This window comes from Rhinopithecus bieti, unplaced genomic scaffold (assembly GCF_001698545.2).
Source record: "Rhinopithecus bieti isolate Rb0 unplaced genomic scaffold, ASM169854v2 scaffold_20892, whole genome shotgun sequence".
Classification (NCBI taxonomy): domain Eukaryota; kingdom Metazoa; phylum Chordata; class Mammalia; order Primates; family Cercopithecidae; genus Rhinopithecus; species Rhinopithecus bieti.
Window position 1 is genome coordinate 2,554,280 of NW_016810602.1, and position 17,633 is coordinate 2,571,912.

General features: G+C 40.8%; 1 protein-coding gene across 1 annotated transcript in view; it reads right to left on the reverse strand.

The window, feature by feature from the left end:
• The window catches only part of SYNE2 (spectrin repeat containing nuclear envelope protein 2), a 374,975-nt gene that overhangs the window by 62,088 nt on the left and 295,254 nt on the right, over nucleotides 1–17,633 (reverse strand). The window contains 6 exon segments of the mRNA XM_017892401.1: nucleotides 133–258; nucleotides 1,871–2,050; nucleotides 3,192–3,396; nucleotides 5,974–6,104; nucleotides 6,621–6,791; nucleotides 13,347–13,499. Coding sequence (XP_017747890.1) covers nucleotides 133–258; nucleotides 1,871–2,050; nucleotides 3,192–3,396; nucleotides 5,974–6,104; nucleotides 6,621–6,791; nucleotides 13,347–13,499 — 966 coding nt within the window.

Below are 17,633 nucleotides of genomic sequence, written 5' to 3' on the forward strand. Positions count from 1 at the left end.
CCCTATCAAAAAAAAAAAAAAAAAAAAAAGAGTGAGGATGCAAACATTCTATAAGCTCACAGTAATCAGCTTATTTTTTTTTTAACCCTATAGCGAGTCTAAGTCCTTAGAAAAGACAAATATTGGCAATACCAGGAATGACTCAGGATTTTCTTTTTCTTGTTGGTGAAGTCTATCCAAATTCTCTTCTTCATGCGTAATAAGACCTTTTAAAGATTCCAGCCGGTCTCCAAAATCCTTAAACTGTGAGAGAACAAACTAGAACAAGAGAAATTTTCATTAGAAACTATTTTCATGTACATGCAAAACAGAAGTAAATACAGGCTTGGGAGGTGCTAAGAATTCAAGATGTGTTTGGCCAGGCATGGTGGCTCATGGCTGTAATCCCAGCACTTTGGGAGGCCGAGGTGGGAAGATCACTTGAGCTCAGGAGTTCAAGACCAGTCTGAGCAACATAGGCAGACCCCATCTCTGCAAAAAATAAAAAATTAGCTGGGCATAGTGGTGCGTGCCTGTGGTCGAGGCTGCAGTAAGCTGTAATTGTGCACTCCAGCCTGGGTGACAGAATAAGACTCTGTCTCCCTGTCTCTAAATAAATAAATAAATAAATAAATAAATAAATAAATACAATGCAACAAAATAAAATAAATTCCAGTTGTTTTTGACATCCAGAAGTTCACTATTATCTCAAGAATCATAAATAAATATTCAGAAGCCCCCTGATTTTTCACTCTGTGCCTTTGAGCCTTCCTAAATGGACAGATCACCTACCTGAGGGGACCACATAGAGGAGAGTCAGTGAGCACTCTGTTCTCTCAGTTCCACTAGTTAAATGTGTTTTTTTGTTTGTTTGTTTTCCTGCTGGTATTGAGACGTGATATTGGAGCTCCATGGCCTTCTGTGAAGCTTGTTGACAGCTCATGCACTAAAGGCTTTATAAAAAGTGAATGAAGGCTGAGAGCAATGGCTCATGCCTATAATCCCAGCACTTTGGGAGGCCAAGGTGGGTAGATCACCTGAGGCCAGGAGTTCAAGACCAGCCTGGCCAATGTGGTGAAACCCCATCTCTACGAAAAATACAAAAATTAGCCAGCCGGGCATGGTGGTTCACGCCTGTAATCCCAGCACTTTGGGAGGCCAAGGCAGGCGGATGACGAGGTCAGGAGATCGAGACCATCCTGGCTAACACGGTGAAACCCTATCTCTACTAAAAATACAGAAAAATCAGCCGGGCATGGTGGTGGGTGCCTATAGTCCCAGCTACTGGGGAGGCTGAGGCAGGAGAATGGTGTGAACCCAGGAGGTGGAGTTTGCAGTGAGCCGAGATCGCACCACTTCACTCCAGCCTGGGTGACAGAGCGAGACTCCATCTCAAAAAAAAAAAAAAAAAAAATTAGCCAGGCCTGGTTGTGGGCGACTGTAGTCCCAGCTACTGGGAGGCTGAGGCAGGAGAATCACTTGAACCCAGGAGGCGGAGGTTGCAGTCAGCCAAGATTATGCCACTGCACTCTATCCTGGGTGCCAGGTCAAGAGTCTGTCTCAAAAAAAAAAAAAAGTGAATGAAGATATGAAGATATGACAAATCTTCGTGCTTTAAGCAGTTACTTCTACGACTCAAATTACTTGACTCAGAAATCCAAATAACTGTGAGATCTGAACAGTGTATGCAATATAATACATATATGACTTCTAGAACTAACATCTTCAATAATGAAGAAATGGTTGCTTAAGATCTGCCCATGTGATTGAAGCTAGAACCGTATATGTTTGGGAGCAGCCCGTAAAGCGTTATTGCTTCAAAAGGTACAAGGGATTGAGGATGGAATGCAAATGTCCAAGACTAAAACTTGAATGAAAAGAAAAGATGAACCTCAAATTCATTTGCTTTCACAAGCAGCATCTTTTCCAAATAAGCAGCCCTTTGGAGGGAGTGCAGGGGACCCGGGAGGAGCATGTGGGTGCTGGACTCTGTGGGCTGTGGGAGCCGATCCAAGACGCTGGAATTTTGGAGAAAGGCTTCTTTTGTCTTCCGCACATCATGCTGCAGCTCCTGCAGAAGAAAAAGCGATCACAAACACCTCTTCCTCCTTTCAAACCACAATTTCCTATCCGCTGCTGCTCCACCAAAATCTAGGAGAATATTTGCCCTGAAAATGTAGGCATGACCTTTTGTTATTATTATTATTTATTTTAAATAGCTGAAAAGGCTGGGCTTTCTTGAAATGATGTACATTACTGGCACTTTTCTGAAATGTGTCAGTTCAAAACTAAAAGTGACCACTGACTAATAGAGTTGAGGCTTCTAGCACATAGAAACTAGAGACAACCTGGGTACTCATGTGCTTTATATTTCAGTTGTCAAACAATTTAGTTATCTGCTTTCATGATGTTTCAAGAATCAATGCAACTCTGACTCCTACCTTAGACTTTCCGATATAAATGGATTCACGTGCAAAAACTATAGAATTTTATTAATTAGGCTGATTTTAAGGTTATTCTGGAAATACTGTGTATATACAATTTGTTTTTTTTTTAATTTTTAAATATCAGCTCAGGTAGAAGTTAATCAGACGTACAGAGTATATCTGTTGGATTCCCACCTAATTAAATTGGCTGCCACTTTTTGATTTGACCTATAGTAGCAGAAGATACAAAATGCATCAGTTCACCCAGTTCAGAACTAAATAGTATTAACTTTCTGAGCATTCATTAACAGTAATAGAAAAAACACCATAGAGGAAATTATGCAAGCTTTTAATATAGTCTGAAATTTACTATACCCACAGTAAAGGCCTAGCAACATGGCACCAAGTCCATGATTATCGCTAAAACAAGAGATACAACATGTATTATTCTTTCAGAGTCACACTCAGTTGAGACACTTGCTTTTACTTCAGACTTCATATGAAGCTTTTGCCTTAGAGATTTAACACTAGAGAGAAAGCACAGACATGGAACGAGGTGATATCGGGTACCCCTTATCCAGCTATTTGCTGCCGGGACGTCACCTCTGAGCTACCACCTGGTCCTCCCAGCCTTGCCTGTGTCCTACTTGGCCTGCTCACAGCATCTGTCCTGACTGACTTCTCTGTCCCTGTGGTCTGTCTGGTCCCCAGGTCATGGCCGTCCCTTACTGGCAACATCTGTTGGGCTGACTTGGCTTTGGTTTTCCAAATGGACTTTGTTCCCACCTTTATGTCCTGCAGGGCTGGGGGCAGGATCTCTGCCAGGTTGTTTCCAGACATGCTGATGTTTGCGAGCTGTTGAAACTTTGCTTCCTGCTGCTTCAGCCTTGCGGTAGCCTCGCCATGAGCATTGCTATAGGCCTTCCAGAGCTGGAGCAGACTCTGGGCCTTCTGCAACTGGTCTGCAACAGCTTGGTTCACCTGAGTCCACCTGTCAGTGCAATGTAAATAACATGACCCTCATTCTCTCCTTTACCTTGTAGCAAAAGTACAATGCACACACTCTACTGGTAAGTTATTAGCAGATGGATCATTAACCATTAACACTGTTAAATGGTTTTTAAAAATAGTGGCATCACCATCATAAAACCATTATATAAAAGAAATCCACATTAGGCTATTTACTTGACTTTGTAATATTGCACAAAACTACAAAATTTATGATTGGCAACAAATACCTATGATGTTATGAATGTTTCACTCTATTTTAAGGGAGGGGAGTGATGAAGGGAGCTCAAACTTTTTTTTTTTATAGAGACAGGGTGTTGATATGTTGCCCAGGATGGTCTCAAACTCTGCAGCTCAAGTAATCCTCCCACCTCAAGCAGTCCTCCTGCCTCAGCCTCCCAAAGTGTTGGGATTATAGGTGTGAGCCATGGTGCCTTGCCTATGAATGTCTCTTTGGCAAAGATGGAGAAAACACTGAACTGTATGCCTGATAAAATGTCTCCACATGAAGAGGCTCCCAGTTTATAGAGATATGCTATCTTTAACATTGTATTTACGTCAAATAAAAATTATTTTCTGTTTACACGAATGTTTCTTACATGGAAGTGGAAATAAAGGAAATTGTTTTATTATTCCATATACAGACTGTAGTATCTTGTCTTTCTTTCCTACTTTTTTTTTTTTTCCTGAAACAGGGTCTTACTCTGTTGCCCAGGCTGGAGTGCAGTGGTACAGTCTCAGCTCACTGTAGCCTTGACCTCCTGGGCTTAAGCAATCCTCCCATTTCAGCCCCCACAGGTAGCTAGGACTACAGGTACATGCCACCATGCCTGGCTAATTTTTGTATTTTTTTTGTAGAGATGGGGTTTCACCATGTTACCCAGGCTGGTCTTGAACTCCTGGACTCAAGTGATCTGCCCACGTCGGCCTCCCAAAGTGCTGGGATTACAGGCATGAGTCACTGTGCCTGGCCCATTTAACTTTTAAAAAATATTTTCCCCAAGTTATTAATAAAAGAAAATAAGTAAACTTCATTTTAAATGGCTGTAGAAATGGTTTGCGGGTTTTTCCCCTTTGTTTCCTTAGTTTAATTGCTAAATTCCTTAGTTTAATTCCTGTTTAGTATGGATAGTTAAGATATTTGTAATTTTTGCTATTATAATGCTCAGATACAGTTTTGTTCAAAAGGCTTTTTTTCTGTATTTCAAGATATTAGTCTTAGACTAGATTTCTGAGAGAATTACAGAGTCAAAGAATATACAGATGTAAATATTTGTAAGGTTATGGGAATAAACGGTCAATCTGCTTTCTGAAAGCATTATATTTACATTCTAACATGAAATACATGAGAATGTTTGCTCCACAATATCCTCAACCCTGCTAACTGATTAAAGAATAAAAGGTGCTTTACTTTTATGCATTTCAAAAATCTCATCAGAACTCTTTTAAAATAAGATTTTCCCTAATTATAAATACAACATATATTCACTGTCAAAAAGCAAACAAAATCCCTCCAGATATTTCTTTCTTCTTATCTATCTATCCTTCCTACTTACCAATCCATGAGGAAGTTAAAATATGCTTGACATCTCATTTATCTAGGGGTAACTACTACCAGCATTTTGGTATTCTTTTCTTCAGTCTTCTTGCTATGCATGTTTTTCAATACGCCTTCCAACATATTCTTGTGCCAACAAATGAATGTGTATGTGCAGTGTAACAACTGAGTTCCTTTAGCAACAGACTGCCCTGCCATATGTTTTGAGGGTAGCCCTGATATTGTATGTGGAGTCAGATGCATTTGCATGTTCCTCTTAGTCTCTCTCCTCCTCTTCTTCCAATAAAGACTGGATCAAGAGCTAAGGGCACCACTGCAGGGTGTATAATTTGGTGTCCCTTGTTCATTATGTGTTCAAAGTTGATTTACAAGAGAGGCTGAAACTGCACAGAGGAATAATCAGGAAGGACACTTAAGATAGCATAATTCTTCATCCCTATTTCTAATCAATTGGTTGGAGGCCAACTTCTATATCCCACTCATCAAAATAAAAGCCCTGCAATTAACCAGGGCCACACTCCTTAAAGGGAGCTTTCATATCCCACCATAAGTAGTTCATCAAAGAATTCCTTCCAACCCCACAAAGGCCCTCCCCAATAGATATTCTAACACTCCCTTTCTTCCACCTTATAATGTTTCCAGTGATGTTTGAACATCCCCTGCAGGCTGCCCATCTGGCCCACCCCTTTGTCTGTTTCTGCCTCTGACTTTGGTGTTTCCAAGATCAAACTTGACATTTGGTCTATACCCTCTGTAAGTGAGTACACTGGGTTGTAATTAGGCCATTTCTAGACTAATTATACCAAACACGTGTACGAGGGATGTCATAGCCCTCATGACATAGAATCTTACATAGACTAGATCCATCAAAGCAGAAGAGACCAGAATAGGTTTTAGTCATCTCAGAGGAGGAAGAAGACTTTACAATCCCTATGCCCCCTCATTCTTCACAAGCCATTAAGAGGAAGATATCTATCATTCAAATTATATCTGAAAGCATACCTTTTATGAGTATTTTGGCATTTCTCTTCGATTATTTCAGCAACAGAGGGGCAGAGACCTTTGAGTTTGCCAATAACCTCCTGGAGTTTCTCCCAATTCCCTTCACGGCTCTCAGCTTCATCTTGCAGAGACTAAGAGACGCATACAAGAAATTTAAGTTTCAGAATGGCCTAGCGACTTCTAAAGAAGGCAGCAGCTTCTCAACACTTGCTACTATGTAGCAATAACACTCAAATCTTACAGCTCTGATAAACTATTAGGAATGGGAAGAAAACAACGGAGAAGGCATTCTTCATTTGAGGCTGAACTTTTAAGTACTAAGTAATATTAAGTACTTAGCACTTAGGTCTACTATAAAAAAAAAAAAAGTCCATGCAAAAACCAAAACCTTAAATTGTGAAATAACATGGACATGGAAAATAAAGATTTGACATTTTCAACTCAAAATTCAAACATTTTACAATGTTTTACTGATTTGGCTCATGTGACTTATTTTGGAATTTCCAGTTATTCTTTTGAAACTGCTATTTAACATGCTTTGTGCTGCTCTGTGGGAGGGCACAAACACAGTTATGCCCATTACTGTGCTTCCTCCCATTTGTAATTTCCTGCCAATAATGCACCGTGCCAAGCTCTGGTTAATTTACCTGAAGGTTCTCCACCTGGCATCTCAAGGCCTCCAATGATAACACCACAGGCTTGCTGTGTTCCATGCAGTACCAGAATCGGATTGTCATCATATTCACTTCATCATAGAGTTGATCATAAATCTTCCACTCCTGTAAAACCGACTGCATGGAGGTTTTGAGCTGATTGACCTAGACAAAAAGTGGAAACGTACTGATTTAGAAAATCACTAAGAAGACATGCTCTCCAATGAATCTACCATTGTGTCTAATTTAGTTATTTCAATTTGAGAGTATTGAAGGATCATTAGTGATTAACTGAAGGTGGAAAGGGTAGGTCAATGCCTAAGAAAATATCAGAGAAGGCTGTTTTATAATGAGTGAATGAAAAAGAGCCCAAAGATCAGAAGGATCAGCACTGAAAGAGTTCAGACTAGGAAGAGACAGCCCAGGGAAAGAATACTGGGAGAGTATTAGAATTTATGAGTGCAAGGTTCAGTTATATTCTATTAGCTTTCTGACCTTACGTAACTTATTGAACCCTAGAGTCAGTTTCCTCATCCACAAAACAGAGATAATAATTGAAAACACAAATAAAATAGTGTCTGTGAAAATGCTCTGACAACAGCACAACATTATAATTGTAAGATGGTACCTGGCACTTAAGTCTGATTATTACTATACAGCAAGCACCAGTTGGAGAGGAATATGCTCTACCCAAACAATAGGCAAGTGCCAAAGCAGGAGGCAACGCAATGGTGAGTGTATTTTGTCCACTGCTATGTTCTGATAACCATGAAAAAAGTCCAAGCATTTTGTTGCATATAGAAAAAGATCTCAGATACAATAAAGAATATGTAAAGAAAACTTAAAACTCAACGATAAAAAGACAGATAAACCAACGAAAAATTGGGCAAAGGATGTGACTAAACATTTCTCCAAAGAACATATACAAATGGTCAATAAACACATGAAAAGATACTCAACATCCACAGTCATTAGGGAAACCTAAATCAAAACCGCAATGAGATATTATTTCACATCCACTTTGATGGCCATAATCAAAAAGTCAGATAATAATGTGTTGGTGACGATGTGGAAAAACTGGAATTCTTATACATTGTTGGTGGGAATGTAAAATGGTATAGTCACTGTGGAAAACAGCTAGATAGTTCCTCAAAAAATTACATAGAGTTGCCATATGACCTAACAATTGTACTCTTAGATATATACACAAGAGAATTAAAAGCATATGTTCACATAAAAACCTGATACAAATGTTCATAGCAGCATGACTCATGAGAGCCTAAAAATGGAAACAACCCATATGTTCTTCAACTGATGAAGAGATAAACTAAATCTGGTATATCCATACAATGGAAAATTAGTCAGCCATAAAAAGAAATGAAGTACTATAAGTACTACAACTCTGATGATCTTGAAAACATTATGCTTAGTGAACGAAGCCAGATCCAAAAGGCTATGTAGCATATGATTCTATTTATATAAAATGTCCAGAATAGGTAAACCCATAAGAAGGTGGACTAGCAGATGCCAGGGACTGGAGAAGGGGAAAAGTGGGGAGTGACTGCCAAAGGGTATGGAGGTTTCTTTTTGAGGTAATGAAAATGTTCTGTAATGAGATAGTGGTGATGGCTGTGTATCCCTGTGCATATACTAACCATACTAACCACCACTGAACTGTACCTTAGAAGGTGAATTTTATGGTATGTGAATTATATCTCAATTTGTAATAAGGATCTGGGTTGAAATGGAATGTGATCACTATAGTGGCTCAACAGGCCATCTTTTTTTTTTTTTGAGACGGAGTCTTGCTCTGTCGCCCAGGCTGGAGTGCAGTGGCCGGATCTCAGTTCACTGCAAGCTCCGCCTCCCGGGTTTACGCCATTCTCCTGCCTCAGCCTCCCAAGTAGCTAGGACTACAGGCGCCCGCCTCGCCGCCCGGCTAGTTTTTTGTATTTTTTAGTAGAGACGGGGTTTCACCGTATTAGCCAGGATGGTCTCGATCTCCTGTGAGATCGCCCGTCTCGGCCTCCCAAAGTGCTGGGATTACAGGTTTGAGCCACCGCACCCGGCCTCAACAGGCCATCTTTACGGGTAGTGTGATGTGAACTTTGGGTACAATCACACGGCTCTGCACTCAGACCCTGTTTTCTGCTTACAACTACAGGGAAAACTGGCACATCCACGGTGACAGGGAGGCTCCTCAATCTCTGGCCCAAACAGGGCTGGATAAAAACAAATGCGGATGCTAAAATTTGAGTTTCATGTTGGCAACTATGTGGGCCAAATGTCTTTATAAGGGCAGGATGGCTCAGAAAAAGAAACCAAGTTATTTAGTTAAGAAAATAAAGAAGAAGGCCAGGTGTGGTGGCTCACACCTGTAATCCCAGCACTTTGGGAGGCCAAGGTGGGTGGATCACCTGAGGTCAGGAGTTCAAGAACAGCCTGGCCAACATGGTGAAACCCTGTCTCTACTAAAAATACAAAAATTAGCCAGGCGTGGTGGCACACACTTGTAATCCCAGCTACTCGGGAGGCTGAGGCAGGAGAATCTTTTGCACCTGGGAGGTGGAAGTTGCAGTGAGCTGAGATCGTGCTACTGCCCTCCAGCCTGGGCAACAAGAGCGAAACTCTGTCTCCAGAAAAAAAAAAAAAAGAAAGAAAAAAGAAAATAAAGAGGAAAGGCAAGGAAATAATTCCTCATCGATGTATATTTTTTTGCCAAAAACGATCTCAGATCTATCTGGGTGGCAGGGATAATTCTAGCACAAAGTACCACATCATCCCAGAGCCCACAGGTACATATCACCACAAGAACTGTCATGGCTCCTGCTGCACGAGGCCTTTGCAGCTTCCACAGATAAAGGTGGTGGAACTTCTGGCACCTTGAAGGCCTTCTGGCCTTATAATAAAGCTTCATGGAAAAGACACAGTAGACATGATTTGAGGGAAAGGGTAAGAAAATCATCAAGTAATTTTCTTTCATCATTCACTACACTAAAAACAAGCAGGAGGAGTATTTTCAAAATGTTCAAACTGGGGTCATCAGTAGGGCAGCATTTATTGAGCACTGCATAGGTATCAGTATTAAGATAGAAATAAATGAGTAGGTGTTGTCCCCATTTTACAGACCAGAAAATTGAGGCTTAGAGATGTTAAGTAACCTGACTGATGATCCAGATCAAAAATGGTGCCGCCAGGATCCTTATTTAGGCAGAAACTGCAAAGCCCTTGCTCTTAAACACTAGGCTATATTGACTCTTGTTTACCCCTGGGCTCAAGTAATCCTCCCATCTCGGACTCCCGAATAGCTGTGATTACAGGTGCATACCACCACACCCGGCTAACTTTGTTTACTTTTGTAGAGACGGGGTCTTACTCTGTTGCACAGGCTGTTCCTGAACTCCTGGTCTCAAGCGATCCTCCTACCTTGGCCTCCCAAAGTGCTGAGATTACAGGTGTTAGCCACTGGGCCAGGCCTACATTGACTCTTGACAGCTTATAGATGGATGATCTGTGCCTCACGCCTTCTGCTTTTTTTTTTTTTTTTTTTTTTACTTTATTGAGATATAATTCATGTACCATACAATTCATCTATTTAAAATGTGTAATCTCCACAATCAATTTCAGAACACTTTCATGACTGAAAAGAAACTGCATACCTGTTAGCAGTCACTCCTCATTCTCCCCCAGCCACTAATCTGCCTTCTGTCTTTTTAGATTTGTCCATTCTGGATATTCCATGTAAACAGAATCAAACAATATGTGATCTTTTGTGACTGGCTTCTTTCACTTACCACAATGTTTCCAAGATCATCAGTATTATAGTATGTATCAGTACTACTTCATTCCTTTTGTATGGATAGACCACATTTTCTTTATATATTAATTAATAGATGGACATTTGGGTTGTTTACACTTTCTGGCTATCATGACTCATGCTATGAATATTCACGTATAAGTTTTTGGTGTGGACATGTTTTCATTTATCTTGGGCTATCTATGGAGGAGTGGAATTGCTAAGTTGCATGGTAACTTTACGTTTAACCATTTGAGGAACGGCCAGACTCTTTTCCAACTCCATGGAACCCTGCCAGCAGTTTGTGAGGGTTACAATGTCTCCACATCCACATTAACACTTCTTACTATCTGTCTTTTTGTTATAGCTATCCTAGTGGGTGGGAAGTGGTATTTCTCTGTGGCGTTGATTTTCATTTCCTTGATGGTCAATGACACTGAACATCTTTTCAATGTGCTTTTTGGCCATTTGTATTATCTTCTTTACAGAAATGTCTATTCAGATCATTTGTCTTTGTTTTTTTTTTTTTTTTTGGAGACAGGGTCTCCCTGTGTTGCCCAGGCTAGAGTGCAGTGGTGCGGTCTAGCCTCATTACTCTTTCTGCCTCCCAGGCACAGGTGATCCTCCTGCCTCAGCCTCCTAAGTAGCTGGCACTACAGGCACTCACCACCACACCTAGCTAATTTTTTCTATTTTTGGTAGAGACAGGGTTTTGCCATGTTGGTCAGACTGGTCTTAAACTGCTGAGTTCAAGCAATCCGTCCACCTCGGCCTCCCACAGTGCTGGGATTACAGGCCTGAGCTACTGAGCCTGGCTTGTATCCGATTTTTTCATTTGGTCATTTTTCCTTTTATTATCAAGTTGTGATAAATCTTCATATATTCTAGGTTTAAGTCCCTTATCAAATATATGATTTATAAATACTTTTTTCCCAATCTGCGGTTTGCCTTTTTTACTTTTTTGATGCTATGCTTTAAAACATCAAAGTGTTTAGTTTTGATGAAGTCCAATTTATCTATTTTTTTCTTTGATGGCTTATGAGTTTGGTGTCTATCTAGGAAACTCCTGCCTAATCCACGAAGTCATGAAGATTTACACCTATGTTTTCTTCTAACAGTTTTATACTTTTAGCTCTAATACTTATGTCTTTTTTTTTTCAATACAAATGGGGGTCTTGCTATGTTGCCCAGGCTAGTCTTGAACTCCTTGCCTCAAATGATCTCCCACCTCAGTCTCCCAAAGTGTTGGGATTACAGGCACGAACCACCATGTCTGGCCTGCATTTATGCCTTTGATCTATTTTGAGTTAATTTTTGTATATTGTATGAATGTAGAGGTCTAACTTCATTATTTTACATGTGGATATATGGTGTACCAGCACCATTTTTCAAGAAAATGTTTTCCCTCATTAAATTGTCTTAGAATCCTTGTTGAAAATCAATTGACTATAAATGTGAGGGCTTATTTCCGGACTCTCAATTCCATTCCAAGTATATATATGTCTATCCTTATGACAGTACTATCTGCATGTTTTCACATGCATTATCTCATTTAATTTTCTCTTTATATTTTTATTATATTATAATTATCTGTTCACATGTGTTTCTTCCACTAGCCTATGAGCTCTTTGAGGGTAGGATTCATTTATTTTCTTGTTTATCTTTGTAACCCTGGCAGTGAGCAAAGTACCTCACACAATGTATGCTTAATAAATGACTGAATGAGCTTATCCCTATTTTTCTGCTAGATTCCTGGGGGAATGGGGACTGAGGAATGAGGCTGAGTGTTGCCTATGGATTTCGTGCAGGTTATTCCCTATTACCTCTTGGTACAAATGGTTGAAAGTAGATTTTAGTAGGTGACAACCCACAATGAAGGTTCTCTAGGAAACATGGACACATCTATAATTGATGGTATAGATTATACCATTGATAGATTATACCAATTGATTGGTATAATTGATTAGTCTTTTTAGTTCTCTTCCTCTGTTGTGGGAAAATGTCAAGGTTGCAATGTCTAGAGATGCCTGAGTTTGCTCTCTTTTGGTGCTCTCCTCCTGGAAGGGGTAAAATGCTGACACTGACATGCCTTTTGTAAGATTATTAGATGTCTTGCCTGCTTTCTTCCTTTATACTCCCTCTTCAACACCATGTAGTGTTTCTTTCAACCTTTAAAGTCCTCCTGGAGCTGACTATGCTCCTAGCTCATAGAGGTTACATGATACAGGATCACTTCCTCCCTGAGGCATCTCCCTCTACATGGAGACACTGGTTCATCACTGTTTCTGTATATCTTGCCAGGAAACAATGCCAGATACTCTGTTGGGTTTGGGGTATGGAGATATTTATGTCTGTGTGAGTACATTAGACAAAACAAAGATAACTAAGTGGATTTGCAGCCTGTCAATGACGTTGGAATTGGTGGCTTTGCCTCTAATTATTCAGTGCATAAAATGGGACTTGTAATGCTTCTCTCTAACTTACTTCAATTATTTTTCTCAGCAACTTTTCAGTGTTTGGTATAGAGTCTCCACGAGTAAAGGATGAAAACAACAACAACAAATAAAATAAAAGAAGAATATGTGGCCGGACACAGTGGCTCAAGCCTGTAATCCCAGCACTTTGGGAGGCCGAGACGGGTGGATCACGAGGTCAGGAGATCAAGACCATCCTGGCTAACATGGTGAAACCCTGTCTCTACTAAAAAATACAACAAAACTAGCCGGGCAAGGTGGCAGGCGCCTATAGTCCCAGCTACTCGGGAGGCTGAGGCAGGAGAATGGCATAAACTCGGGAGGCAGAGTTTGCAGTGAGCTGAGATCCAGCCACTGCACTTCAGCCTGGGCAACAGAGAGAGACTCTGTCTCAAAAAAAAAAAAAAAAAAAGTGAAGAGAAATAGCACATTTCAAATGAATTCTAGTACCTGAGTGAGAACACTGCTTCTCTTTTGAAATAACCCATCAATTCGGGATGCTGTATCTTCTAACAATGGCATTGCCCCACTCTCCAAAGTCAGATAACTTTGTTTCAACTCATCCAGTGCTTTGGATTTAATTGCAAGTTGATTTTCTGTATCCTGGAAGGGTAACAGGAAAAGGTTTTCAATGCACAATATTAGAAAACAAATAATAAGGTGTCAGAGACAGGCGTTCACTCTTTCCAAATAAAAATGCCATTAGATTATATCATTAAATAGCATTACATCAAAGACACTTAAATCATAATACTCTTAGTTCAATTACACATGACACAAGTGTGTATTTTAGGAGAATCTAGGCAACACGTCTGAACCATCATGGCAGAGCAGAAAGGATGCTGGTCTGAGATCTGGTCCCCATTCCACGTCTGCCCTGCACTGGCTGTTTGACCAGGCATAAGTCATCAAACCTATGCGTCTCCATTTTTTCATTTGGAAAAAGTGATGACACCCCACACCGTGTGTGCCAAGGCCAAGCTGAGAACTCAAATAAAATCACAAGCAGGAAGGTGCCTTTAAACCATGCAGCATCATATAAATGACAGACGATATAACTGTTGGTAGTTCAGTAATAACTTTAATCATTTTCTACCTCTTAGTTTATTAATTCACTCATAAGAGGCACCTTGACCTGGTCTACTCTTTATAGACACATTTTTAAAAACCTACAGGATCCCTCTACTACAAAGGACACCATGGAGCCAGCGGTCTGAAAACAGAGATGAATGAGGCCAGCAGCAACGCTGCCATTCTACTTAGAGGAAGGATGGTAGGAGCTGCTTATTTGTCCTTCTCAGGATTGCAGTTGAAATCCAACTTGGAAAAAGTTTAAACTTTTAAAAAATTATTAAAGCATTACATGCTCATTACAAAACCACTGGAAAACACAAGAGATCTTTGGCATTCAGAGGGATTCATTTTGAATTTCCCTCAAGTCTCCCAATTCACAAATTTGGGACACGCTTCTGCATACTTTCTTTAGCATTACATTTCCATCCAGATGCATGTGTTCTGAATGTATGGCCTCAAGTTAACGACCCTTCGCTCATGTTCTATTTCTCTCTTGAAAATTGCTTAGGATAAGGATCCCAGCTTTTTTTTTTTTTTTAATCCTTTGTAAGAATCACTGCACGGTCCATAAGAAAAGAGAAACATGAGTGCCTCATTGGCATGCAGTAGCTGAGCAGGTGGCTGGGTTTGTACCCTGGTGAGGGACGACCTCCCTCGTGCTAGGCTCACAGCGGAGCACTGAAATCCAATCCAGCAAAACTGCCAGATTACCACATGTGAGGAGCTCTCAGGTCACTCTTGAAATGTGGAAATCACAAACTCTAAATCAATGAATGTCAGGGATCTTCTGGACTGGAAAGTAGAAAAAGGGAAAAAAAATCTGTTCCATAAGAAACTAGGCTAGGGTTGGGAGTAAGAATGGATGACGAGAGAACGGAGCTGGAGGAATCTTCCACTGTATGACCCTCTATGCTTTTAGAATTTAGAACCACATGAATACATAGCATATTAACAGAAAACCTCTCACTGTCATAACAATCCACCCATACTAACATGTGGTGAATTTATGAACTATTATTCTTCTGGACTGGCTACAAAGGCACCCAGGAAAGAAAACGGCTTCTCTGAAATAGCCTTTGCCAATGGGATTCAGTCAGCTGCTACCTCTGTCCATCTCTGCCACCCTAACTCGCTCCCTCACACCCTGACAGCCTGATTTATTAGCATGTTTCTTTTATCATAGGTTTAAATCTAACTTTTTTCATCTGCAAAGTTATAACTGAAAACACTTTCAGAATATTCAATCACTTTCCTTCTTTCAATTTATAAAACAGTCTCCCCTAAAGGCTCGACTAATTAGAGATTTCTAAAAACACTTATTTACTAATATGCTGTCATAATTCCCCGATAATTTAAAGGAAACTGATGAGAAATGACTACATAGCAGACAAAAGGAAATAACACACACACACACACACACACACACACACACACACACACACAGACACACACTTCAAAAATGGCAGCATAAACAATAGCCATGCTGGGCATGGTGGCTCATGCCTGTAATCCCAGCACTTTGGGAGGCCAAGGCAGGCGGATCACTTGAGTCCAGGAGTTTGAGAGCAGCCTGGGAAACATGACAAAACTCCGTCTTTACAAAAAAAATACAAAAATCAGCTGGGTGTGGTGGCAGGCACCTGTAGTCCCCGCTACTTGAGAGGCTAAGGCAGGAGGATCCTTTTTTTTTGCTCTGTCACCCAGACTGGAGTGGGGGTGATCTTGGCTCACTGAAAACTCCACCTCCGGGATTCAAGCCATTTTCCTGCCTCAGTCTCCCAAGCAGCTGAGACTACAGGCATGTGCCACCATGCTCAGCTAATTTTTGTATTTTTAGTAGAGATGGGGTTATCATGTTGGCCAGGCTGGTCTCGAACTCCTGACTTCAAGGGATCCGCCTGCCTCGGCCTCCCAAAGTCCTGGGATTACAGGCGTGAGCCACCGCCCCCAGCGTGGGAGGATCTCTTAAGCCTAGGAGCACAAGGCTGCAGTGAGTTATGACTGCACCACTGCACTCCAGCCTGGGTGACAGAGTGAGATCCTGTATCAAAAAAAGAAAAAAAAAACAAAGGCCACGGCAATAGCAGCACATGAACACCCACACACGGTGGGGTCGCTTGTTTCTTTTGCTCTGCAGAATAATACGGATTTGGCCCAGTAGTCCTGTCATCTGACCTTGCTTCACTGAGGCCTAACAGTACCCTTCAAATTTCCCAACTCCCACTTCACCGGCAAATTAATGTCTTACTTTAAATTCTAATTTGTTACATATAAATCAGGGTGGAATTAAAAACAATCTTTTGCTAATTATGGAGATTGACTAGAATTTGCAAGTCCCGGTTTTCTATTCTGTGAGAACCAGCGTTAAATATTTTTAAAATATCTAAATTCCTCTGACTTTACCATGAACACAGTTCTTTAAGAAGCTGTGCTTGCTTATATATAGACGCATCAAACCTGAGGGATTAACAACCTCATCTCAAACCTCCCCACTCTAGTCAACTACACAATTTTCCTTGATAATTATAATATGTCAAACGTGGCCTTTTTCCAGTCACCAACGACTTTTAGGAGCCCTTCAGAATATTTCAAATCCTAATGTCTTCATGTTTCATCAACTCCAATCCTTAAGTTTTCTACAGTAAAGCCACTTTAGGAAGCTTACCTGAACTGAAGCATTCTACCCTGGGAGAAGTCATTAAAGTATACATCAATCATTTTCATCATTTTCTTTTCCTTTTTTCAGTTCTTTCTTTTTGTTTTGTTTTTTTAGAGATGGGGTCTTACCCAGGCTGGAGTACAGTGGCATGATCATGGCTTACTGCTCGAACCCTGAACTCCTGGGCTCAAGTGATCCTCCTGCCTCAGGCTCCCAAGTAGCTAGGATTACAGGTGTGCAACACTATGCCCAAATAACTTTTTTTTTTTGTAGAGACTGGGTCTTGTTGTGTTGCCCTGGCTGGTTTTGAACTCCTGGCCTCAAGTGATTCTTCTGCCTTAGCCTCCCAAATGCTAGGATTACAAGTGTGAGCAACTGCACCTGGTCTCATTTTAGTTATTATATGCAAAGAATAGTGAAAAAAAAAAAGAGAGAGAGACAGAAATTAATATTTATAGAAAAGCAGCCTTTTAGGTCTACTAATAGATATACTCAGGCAACTATTAAGCACCTATGAATTTCACAGGCAGTGACAGGTATAACAGGCCTGCTAATGTGCCAGCCTGCCTTGAGAAACCCACAGTCTGAGAGAGGACAGACCCGTGGACAGATGAGTCCAACACAGTCTCTGACACATGATGCTATGTGGGGTGCTAGGGAAGCCTGTTTTATTTATTTGCTTCCATCTCTGCCTTGTTTATGGCCTTTTACAAAGAGGCATCCAAGAAGCAGCATAAAACTTTAAAATAGGAAGAAATGAGCTAATGGAAATGTGGGAGTTGGTAGGAAGGCACAGTTAGTGGGCATGTGGTGAGGGAGAGGGTCAGGGTGCTTCGACTGAGTTCTGACAAAAGCAGAGGAGAACCTGTGTGTGGATGGTGGGGGCGAGGGGAGGGAGGTAGAAATAATTCTGCAATCAGCTGCAAATGTAATGGCACAGAGGCAAATGGGGACTGACAAGGGATGATGCTGGCCAGGCACGTCTGTAAATTTCTTTTAAAGTT